General features: G+C 29.5%; 1 protein-coding gene across 2 annotated transcripts; it reads right to left on the reverse strand.

Moving 5' to 3' along the window:
* Positions 1-3,133: 3,133 nt before the first annotated feature.
* Positions 3,134-11,099, reverse strand: LOC143055579 (uncharacterized). 2 transcript variants are annotated; one of them, XM_076228734.1, is made up of 5 exons: positions 11,035-11,099; positions 9,480-9,554; positions 8,427-8,540; positions 6,124-6,168; positions 3,134-3,613 (listed from the first exon to the last, which is right to left on the reverse strand). In XM_076228734.1, exons 1-5 carry the CDS (start codon positions 11,039-11,041, stop codon positions 3,246-3,248), a joined length of 609 nt encoding a protein of 202 aa, XP_076084849.1. In that variant the 5' UTR covers positions 11,042-11,099; the 3' UTR covers positions 3,134-3,245. The 2 variants fall into 2 exon arrangements, with proteins under 2 accessions (XP_076084849.1, XP_076084848.1); XM_076228733.1 differs by having other exon boundaries at positions 6,100-6,168.
* Positions 11,100-11,627: the final 528 nt, after the last annotated feature.

The following is an 11,627-nucleotide window of genomic DNA, read 5'->3' on the forward strand; positions in this document are numbered from 1 at the left end:
CATATGCATAACGTTTGTTATTAGAAAAACAGCAAAAGCAAAGCAAGATGTACTTTTTTTTTTAATTTGGACGGTCCATGAAACAGTTCTGAGGCCACAAATTGGCTTAACATAAAACAGCAGCACTTTCTTTCAAAATATTGATGTAAATTGTCCTTCAAATTATTGATTTTTGATTGGTCTTCTAGAGAGCGTGACATTCAAAAGATTGTCTACTGCTCAGCAATGGGATAGAGTAAATTATGTCCCTACTATTTACCAATCAAAATCTGGATTTCTAATAAATAATACTAGCATATAACAAGTCAGATTCATATATCCATTAAAAAAGATAGTCAACTGAAAAAGTCTTTTTTTTTTACCAAAGTTAATTATAGTTTGATATAAATTTTGTGTCAACACTTCTGCCATTTCAGTTTACAACAATAATTTACCCTTACAACATTAACTTTATTGCAAATTACCCGTAATCATTGTTGAGGGGGATAGGACCTTTATCAGGACTCCCAAATAGTGTATTTTTAAGCTCAGGATTTTGGGATGGACCCTTTTGGAACCCAGTAATTCTTTTTTTGAAGTTCCGGATGTCAGGATTTAATTTTGTTTAAATTCAGGACCTCAGGATTTCGTGTTTTTAAGCCCAAGATTTTGGGATCAGGACCCCTCCTACCCCCCTCATTGTTGAATATCCAATATGTTTTATTAAGTACTGTATTTACAATTAATCTCCATCTAGTGAAATATATACACAATGACAAAACCTTTCACTCTAAAACATTTTCTCATGAAATATTATTGTGATATTTCACTTGCTGCCATTTTATTATACAAAACTGATAACTGTATATTTCTACTTATGGTATAACATGAGCTGCGTCGGATAGAAATCGACCTTGTGCAAATGTGCGTTTACAAGTTCATGTATATGTCTTTGAATATAAAAAATGAATTTTGGCCTGATTTGTAGAATATATGTATTAAATCAATTATGAAACAGTTACCAACTTTCCATATAGATTTTGTCAACCTGAAATAAATTAATTGTGGTATTGACAATTATTTGCATAATGTCAATTTCTATCCCACACAGCTCATTTGAACAATGATTTATCAACTAAAAAAAATATTACAAAGAAACTATAATGTAGTGTCATACCACATTAAATACAGGTTGGTTTATTTTAACATTTGCTGCCTTATTTTGTCATGATGTGATGATATGAGATAATTTTGTTAAATGTTAAAAGACCTGAGATTCATTTATGTCTAAAGCAAATTTGGACTTTGTGTAAAAAAAAATAAGAATTTTTGTCATTTCAAAATAAAACACTAAAACAAGATTACTAGTATTTAAGACAAATAAATTGCTTTGGTGTTTACCACATTGGTAAGAATCCAAATTCTCTTAAATAAATTGTTACAATAACTGGACATCTATGTAAAGTAAAACAGTAAAGACTGTTCTAATTATATGAATAGTGTTTTTACATTATTCATTTAAAATCTAAGGTATTGCTCTATTTAAAAATAAATGGAAAAAATACTAATATGATAACCTAAAGACTATAAACAGCTCTTAAATAATGATTGAAAATTGCCACAAATTAAAGAATGACTGAACAAACAAATATTACTTTACCTTTTCAAATACAAAGTATCCTTTAACAATTTATATATATATGGAAGTGTTTAACGACCGTGACTGGCTTTTCAGCCCTCGCACGGTCGGTTAATAATTTATTATAAAGTATCAAGAATATTATAACCCAAACTAAAACTAAATTCAAGGGCAATAATTTTGGAAAGTAGATCAAAATGTGACCCTTATCAAATTGATGATTATAATTCCTCATTCATATTCAATGTGCTTCAGAGTAAAGCTTGATTTCATTTTACAATATAAATTTTAAAATCAAACATTGTATTTCTTTAAGCCAAATAATATATTTTAAATTTCAGTTATCTCCCTTTGTTTATAATTTTACATTTTAAGATTAAAACTCAAATTTATTATTATCATACTGGCTTTTTCAAAGAGGGGACTCAATCAGCATTTACTAATCTATCTTGAGGTATACAGAACAAAATATTACAAAACAAAATATTACAGATATTACAATTATTTTAACATAGTTAAAATTTTACACGGTCTGATTGTCTGCAGAAAAGAAAAGAAATAATACACAATAATTGGTACAGTCACAGGTAATAAAATTATACTCTGAATTCATTACTGCATAAAAACATTTATTGTTTAGAGAAATTATACTGTATGTGATGTTGCATACTTTAATTTCTTTATCACTCTTCTTACACAGTAAGATTGGGAATGTTTTGAAAAATTATTGTTATCCATCTTCTATTTATATGCAAATTAAGTAGGAATTAAGCTTACACTATTTGCCTTACTTTTTTCATTTTCAAGTCATATAAAGAAGCATTACACAAACATATACATGATATCGATACACAAGTATAGAGCAATCTACCATAAAAAGTGTGTACATCATGTACATTGAAAATTTATGTTTTATTGGTGTTTAAATCATTTCTTACATTAACAGGCAGATATCAAAAGGTTTAAAACAAAAAATATCAAATGTTACAAACATTATTTAACTTATATAGATTACATAAAATGAAAATTATCAATAATTGATTTTTTTTATTTTAAAACTAGTACATGTACAAAAATACATCATGTACATCATCATTAACAAAAATTCTTGTATATATTATAACAAATATAAAAATATACAACAATCACAATGCATAGGTTTTTATAAGAAATGGCACATTTGGTAGAATTTTATTTGTTTCTTTACATTTGGTAGATGTGTTGATATGGATACACCATATCTCTTTTAAATCAAAGTGTAGTTGATTGTATTAGCTTGAAGAAAATCAAACTGATCATGGCATTTAATTACAGGTTTAGGAGATCTTTACATAGAAATAAGCAATAATCCAAAATATCATTTACAAAGTTTATAATACAAAAATCTCATTAGCACTAGTACTATATTTGTCCAGTCAAATAATAAGTAGATTCTTGGATCAGTGTCTTGTTTTATATCACATAACCTAATCACTTTGAAAACGTTTCTTAAGATCAAGTTTTAAAAAGTTTTCAGAAGTATTCCTAATTTCATATATCCCTTTTACTTAGCTTTTTTAAATAAATATTGGTCTTCTTACTCCCTTAACATGCTTAATGACAAGGAGTTATCTCAATCTTTTTAGGGCTAATCTTCAAACCTCCTGATAATTTCTTCCTTCCTGTTGTTTTCTTCTATCAACCTCCTGATGATTTCTTCCTTCCTGTTATTTTCTTCTTCCAATCTCCTGATAATTTCTGCCTTCCTGTTGTTTTCTTCTTTATTTCTGTTAATTTCTTCTTTGTTTCGGTTATTTTCTCCTTGCAACCTCCTGTTGATTTCATCTTTCCTTGCACTCTCCTCATCTTTCTCTTGTGAATACCTAATCATATCTTCATTTTTCGACTGAATTACTCTAAATAATACTTCATTTCCATGCTGTTTCTCGCTTTCAATAACTTGTTGAAGATTTTTCTTTGTGTCTTCCAGCCTAATTATATCTTCCTCAAGCTCAACTAGTAAAAAAATAAAACATTAATGAAATTTTAGTTTTAAAATTTGAAAATATTGAGCTTAAGGTTACAGTTAGTGCGATTTATACCAAATGTATATAGTTATATGGACTGTTTTGAAGATGGTATATAATTTTATAAAGGGGCATAACTCAAGAAAGGTAAAAGTCATGTCACCCAAGTTTAAACTTGATCTGTGTTTTATGGAAATAAGCAATGAGAATAAGTTTCATACCATTTGGTTGAGGCAAAATAAAGAAAGAAAACTGAAACGAAAATTTTCCATATATATATATATATATATATAAAGTACCTAAATAGAAACTTGATCTGTGTCTTGTCAGAGAACAGAAACTAATTTTGAAACCTATGTACTGACTGATGTATGACATGAGCACAGACAAATGGGAACACTTAATGTCCCCTCTACCACATCGCAAGCATAAAATACTTTTACATTTATAATTTCCCCTTATTTGATTTAACACTTCTTATTTTGACCAATTATCATTTTAAAAGTCTGCAAGGTTAAATTGAAAACTTGTTTTGCAGCAAGTCTTTTATAAAGCAGGTGAACGTTCCCTGACATAAAGTATTCTTTCAAAAGAACATATATAAATATTTCAAAGGAGTAGGTCCGGTAAGGGCCGATTTGGCCTCAAATTTCAGGTTCATCTAACGAAAGTTTTTGGACACTTTTTAAACACTTAAGTGTCTATTTCAATTGATTCGATTATTTTATGTGAAAGATTTTAACTGATTTAGTCATTAAAAACGCTCTGATTCAAGCTTAAATATGAAAAATCTATCAAATATGCAAAAAAACGTCACTTTTCAAACGGTTTTTGTCAAAAATGAAAGTGGCCACTTCCGAGTTCATCCTCAACCTTTATATATGTTTTGTATTATCATCAAATACAACTTACATTTCAATATTATGAATGAACACGAATGCGGCCACTTTCATTTTAGACGGAAACCTTCTAAAAATCAACCAAAATGCTTAAATTTTGAAGATTTCAGTAATTTATCATGACTTAATGATGCTAGAACGTGATATTTGTGCATTGTATGTGGCAAAAACAGCTCATATTTATGTAGCAGATTTTACTTTCCAAAATATAGCTTAAAGATTACATTTTCACAATTTTCTAAAACTGCTATATTTTGGGGCCAAAAAGGGGTCTTACTGAACCTACTCCTTTATAGTTTTCATTATATTATTTTTTTATGTATATACCATAAAAGTAATAAAAGCATCAGTGTAAAAAAATTTAAGAGCTTTTTGTATCAAAGGACATCAATGTTTTCTATGACCAAATAATATATGTGTGCTAAACAAATATTTCTTTATTTCAATCAATATTTCATTTCTTTTAAATTTGCAATGAATTGCATTAAGATACTTTCAAAAGTATAAAAAAAATCAAATTATAACATACTCTGCGTCTTATTCAAATATTCGACCAAATCTCGATATTAAACTACAAACTTGATGGGGGAAAAAAAAAAAAAAAGCAAATATAGTTACTCAAGGTTGCAGTCTCAGTTATCTAAGTGTTAACAAAAGTTTTAATATTTTGAAATCCTGCAACATGATTTGATTTGTCAGGTAATGTGTTTTGCTTTTCAGATCTATTTTTATTTGTTTACTTGAGCATACCAGGCATCACAGTGGTCGATCCAGAACTTTTCATATGGGGGGAGAGGGGGTGCTCCGGTCATGATTCAGTGATTCCCTATATAATCAACCAATTTTTTCCCAAAAAAGGGACCAGGGCCCCCTCCCCCTGGATCCTCCTATGCATCAAGAAATAGATTTAGTCGCTTTATGCTCAGACGCTGGAAATGTAGGATCAGTTTAAGCCTATGTCTGTGACTTTCATCACAGACCTTAGGATAGTATTTCTAACTACTTTACTAGTAACTTTTGAGTTAAAAATTGTCTAAAACAACACATGTTGTCCAGTAAACGTCATTTAAAAAAGACAGCCTTAGCTCCTTTAAATATGAAATGCAGTTGTTATAAGGAATCCAATTTATTATCCAGGTTAAAATCACTAGAAAAAAGTACTTATGCATTAAAAAGCTATTTAAAAAAAAATGTTTTTTTAAAATGGTATGTATTAAAAAGCTATTTAAAAAAAAATTGGAAAATATAAGTTCTGAATTGCAAGGCGAAATTTGTCAATATTGAACTTATCTTCTGTATTGTATAATGTGACAGGGTATCAGAATTTGAAACACATTCAAATTAGTTGACAAGGTCATAAGTAATTGCTCTGAAACTGTTGGCAGTCGCCTGCATGCTCCCTATATTTCATCATATCATTAACCAGATTGTAAACCTTATTGGAATGCAACCTTAAGTAATTAAACTGTTATCAAAGTTTTCTCAGGATAGTCGTTATGAATCTAGATCAGTTCATTTAATACAAATAATTTTTATGAAAGAGACAAAAATACCCCACATATATTTTGGGTCATACCAAATTTTTTTTTTCTTGGTGTACCTTGTGTTTCATCAAGGCTGTTCTCAAGGTCTGTAACGGTTGGATCTGAAAGAATAAAAGAATATTTTCAAGCATTCTAGATAATCCATTACTTGTGTAATTGCTGTTTCAAACACACTATAAATAGCTATATACTAAAATGAATATTACAAATCATTAGTTTTTGATACTGGATAGGTAGGTCAGTGTTCCAGCTAGGATTTGAAAATAGAGGGGCGCATTTTAAAAAGGGCACTTTAGCGCGTTCTCACCGAAAAAAATCAAATACTTAATATTACCACATAAAGACATATTTCTTGATGCATGGTGGGTCTAAGATGAATATGCAACGCGATGAGCTGCGTTGTTTTGTAGAATTATTTTTATTACACTTGTGAAATGAATTGTGCATGTCAGTTTAAAAACTTCACATAAATCTGCAATACAGTCAGGAACAATACTTAACATTTTCTCTGAAGGCCAGCCTGGATCCAAAAGTTTTTTCAAGGGCCCTGTAGAATTTTTTTAGGCCTTAGGCAGCAACCATTTGATTTTCTGGGGGGGGCTATGGTTTTTTTTTCTGTACAAACTTTTTTTTTCGCCTGTGGCGAAAAACCAATCTATTTTTTTCGCGACAAGTGGAAAACAATTTTTTTATTTCAATTTTAGCATTACATATAGTGGTAGCTGAGGGTGAAACAAACAATTTTTTTTTCTTAGAATCAAAAACAAATTATTTTTTTCTCCAAAAACTGGAAACAAACTTTTTTTTCCAAAAAAAACCATAGCCCCCCCAGAAAATCAAATGGTTGCTGCCTTACCAGGTTTGTTTTTACTGCAGGCACATACATATTAATAGTCTTAAATGTTTTTATATAAAAGCCAAAAATATATGTTTGAAATACCTTATACATGTAGCTTGTTTCTTATTATGATGGAAATAATAAAGGAATTAAATTAATAAACATGAGTTTTTCAGAATTAAAATCCATTTAACCATGTATTTTCAGACTGGTGAGCTTTATATATATTTGTAATATTATTGAAAAAAAAACAAAAAAAAACAGCCCCCCTTTCCATACCCCTAGATGCAAATTATTTTAATAAATACAGTATTATCAGTTTCACCCCAAGAAATTATTATAATTTTTCATGAATAAATCTTAGCAGTTGTAATCAAAATGATTTCCAAAATGAAATTCCTACTGTCTATAAATAACAATGAAATGTAACTGTTTCCTATTAATACGGGGTTTCCCGAATTTTCCCGCCAAAAAGCACCTGGCTTTCAACAATTGTAAACAAAGCATTCAATTTGTGATCATGGATTACAGTTTTAATTAATTTAATTTGGATATAGATATTCAACTTAAGGTACAGTCAAGCAATGTTTTTACTTTCTTCTGGATTAAAACTAGTTTGAAAGATCAGTTTAAAAAATAAAAACATCAAAACAAAAACGATCTGAATTGTGAATATTCAGTGACCCATAAATTTTTTGAACTCTGCTACGGAGGTCAAAGTTACATCATGTTTCATGCATTTTGCGTGTTGACCTATTGGAATGATTCTTTTTAAATGACATAATAAATAACAAATACAATAGAAATGAACACCGTTCACATTTATTTTATAAATTATATTTTGCATCGTCAGGTGTTTAAATAATCAATTCATTTAACTTCGATGTTTGGTGCTTCAGGGTAAAGGGATTAGACAGGGTCGTAAATTTCACCTGATTAAGTAATTGACTCTAATCAAATAGGTAATTATAATCAGGTAACAAGTGTCAACAATTTTAATCTGTTGTCTTAATGAAGTGTGTGTATAAAGAACTCAACAAAATGGCGATGATATGAGGAAAAAAGATTGTTTTTTAAACTTTTTTTCAAAAGGGCACAGAGGGGCGCAGGGGCGCTTAAAAAAGGCAGAGGGGCGCAAAATTTCGGGGGCGGGGCGCGGCGCCCCTCCATTTCATGCTAGCTGGAACACTGGGTAGGTGGTTATTGAAATGGAACTGACAAGTGTAGAATGATTTTGACAAGGGAAAATACAAATCAAATCAATCAAATCAAATATGTTTATTTCCTAATCAAAGGGCCCTTATAATACATGATTTGGGCCAAAATTGACCTATCAAATCAACTGTATTTCAGAATTTGAGAATTAAATGTTGAATATATATACTTTAATCAAAAATATTTACACTCTTTATAATGTAAAGTTTTAATATAAATGGGATTGGGACACTGTGTTATTAAATCAAATTATAAGAAAAGGAATTAATTGAATTGTACACTGCATTAAGTTAAACGTATACATACTATTTGATAATCTTCGCACTTTGTGGTAGCATTCTTCAATATCCTCATTGTGGTATTTTACAGATATTTTTCGTCTTTTCCTGGAAGCTGTTACCAAGTTGAGATTCCCATCTCCTGTAATGATACATTTAACTGAAAACAAGTATTTCTTGCTCACTACAACAAGTTAAAAAAAAAAATAGGGGACTAGATTTGTAATGTCACCATGCGTAGTCCCACAGAGTTTTAAAGTTTCTTAAAGGAACATAGCTCTGACATGTCTGATATGGAAGAAGAAGAAGAAGTTGATAAAACTATAAGAAATTGATCATATATAGAAACATTTTGATAAGGGATAGCCCTTATAAGGTCATTCACTGAAATATCATGCAAGTATGTTGATCCTTCAAGTGTTTATTTGCCCCATTAAATTCTCTTCACTGCACATGGACCAATATGGAATATTTATGACATTTCACTGTTTTATGGTAGAATTATGATACCAATAAGAAATTGGCATTATTGCCTGGACTACAAACTATTTATAATGATAAAACAATGCCTAGTGGTTGTTGATGGTTGATGTCTGTCATATGCTGTAGTTTATAAGATATTCTTTTGCTGATAAGAATTTGTATACAAATCTAATCATCAAATGAACAACTCATTAAGAGATTTGTGATGTACAGTTATTTTTATAATAAAAAACATGAATATTGTATTTAAAGGAATTAATTGAATATATATTTGAAAGGAATGATAATAAATTGTAGTTACTCCCCTTTGCCCACATGCTATTAAATATACTAAACATGTTCACCATTAGACAATTGTTTGTTGTATTTTGATGCAGAGAAAATACTTTTACGATAACCACAATGGTGCTTGTTGTACAAGGAGCAGGGTCTGATTAAGGGAACACCTAAGATCACCCCTGGATTTTGGTGGAATAGCCTGTTTTTATGTAGTATTTGGTAGACTGTTGTTTGTCTTTCAATTGTTATTATTTTAATGTCCTGTTGGTATCATCTTTCTTTTTTTAACAATTGGATATATTAGATAAATCTATCTTACGTAATGTTTCCAAAATATTTCTTCCTTCAATAACTTCAAATTCCTCAGCAGTAGTGCTACTCCTTGGGAAATTATCTGAAATAAAAATATCAATAAATCATGTACCAGTACATATATCTTTTTATAATAACAATGTATATCATACAAAAGTTAACTAACGGTTAGTTACTTTTGTAAGATATACATTGTTAGTCTAACCCATATTTCTAAACTACATGTAATTAAAATCTAACCTTTAAATGTTTGATTTTTTTATTATATGTACAATGTAGCACATCATATCAGAAATTGATATAAACTTTTCATTATAATTTGATCGCCATATTTCTACATTTTACTAAAATAAAATAAAAAATTATGCAAGAGGAGGTTAACTTTTCAGATCACTTTTTTTAATCAAAATTTTCTAAGCAATCAGTTTTCAAGATGATCAATGATGATTAAAATTGTTCGAATACAACAACAAATCTTTTTTTTCTGCCTACTTCTGCTTCTATAATTATTTGAATAAATATATCATTTTGCACTATTTATTTGATCTCTTTTTAAAATTAATATAGTACAGTCGACTCTCGTTATGTCGAAGTCAGTCGGACTAGAGAAATATTTCGAGATACAAGTAGTTCGACTCAAACGAACATCGGAAGTTCGACAATCTAAGGGACACAACTCTTGCTTAGCTTGGTAAAGCTAAAATAAATCCGGGTGAATATGGCAAGGGGATCGATATTCTAGTATCAGATCGATGTATTTGTTTGTCACAGTCTTTTATTATTATAATGACATTATTTTTACTTATTCAATTGTTTCAATTAAAAAAAATCCTATGACTTTTCCAAGAGAGTAATTTCCAATCGACAGTTTCGTTATTCAGGTCGGTTATAGCTGACAAAATTGTTTATTCTCGGATACAAGAGATTTAAGAAAATTTTGATTTCTATTCATTTTGTTTTATCTCACTCTTTCTTTTCAAAAGAAAATATAACAAGGTTAAAGACGCCGTTTGAGTAGTTTTTAGGTGATCATCAACGGAAGCCATAATCCTCACTTTATACACACCCAAGCTCATTAGTGTAAATCACAAATTAATTGTTTTGTAAACATTTTAAATACTTTTTCATGAACATTAACCATGTATCACCAATTATTTATCAAAATTCTATAAAAGATAATCTTAGGTAAACACTCATGGAAATAGCATGTCATAAATCAATACAGTGGGCAGTGACCGGAAATTTAATTACACGTGTATTGTCAGATTAACTCTTCAATCAATTTAAATCCCGGAGGTCATGTTTTGACATATGTGTATTAGTTCGAGATAAAAAATTAATTTTGAATGCTTTTGTTAACCTTGGGATCGTAAATTTAGTTCGACTCAACCGAAATTTCGACTCATCCAATTTCGACTCATCAGGAGTCGAATTACATACTTTTGTATGGAATTAAGTTTGGGACCACGTGAAAACTTCGACTCATCCGAAATTTCGAGTCAACCGAGTTCGAGACAACGAGAGTTAACTGTATATATAAAGTCAAATATTGAAACACAAACCTGCCATTATCCCAGTTTATCTTTCTCTTGTTTAAACGTTTTCTGGTAATGTTATTTTCTATCTGAAAAAAAATACACAACATGGTTAGAATCACTGACATCCCTATACATGCTAATTTCTAAATTAATTGCCTGTAAATTGAGAAAGAAATAAAACTAACTAAGATTTAATATACAAGTTCAAAATCTTGAATGGCGTGTTGGTCTTTTCACCATTGACCAGCACAGCACACATTAAAAACATTTAACACACCCGAATATCTTGTTTTATTGTGTTAATTTCTTACTTTATCATGTTTACATGTATATATTTGATTTATTTTCTGAACGAAAAAAAAAGTTATTACTGTACATATTATTATACATAAAATTAATAAAATGATAACCAGCTAACTAAAAAGAAAAGTCTTACAAAGAGCACTTTTAATCTAACAATATTTTTATTCATATAATCATGATAATTATTGTGATAACCTCACATGTATTTTCACTAATTGCTTCATAAGCACCCATACAGGGTCGTTTATTTGGGATCCTAAGTTCCTAACTCTACTCCTATGGCAATGTTTGATGAATAAAATCTTCATTTGATA

Source organism: Mytilus galloprovincialis, chromosome 12 (assembly GCF_965363235.1).
Source record: "Mytilus galloprovincialis chromosome 12, xbMytGall1.hap1.1, whole genome shotgun sequence".
Classification (NCBI taxonomy): Eukaryota; Metazoa; Mollusca; class Bivalvia; order Mytilida; family Mytilidae; genus Mytilus; species Mytilus galloprovincialis.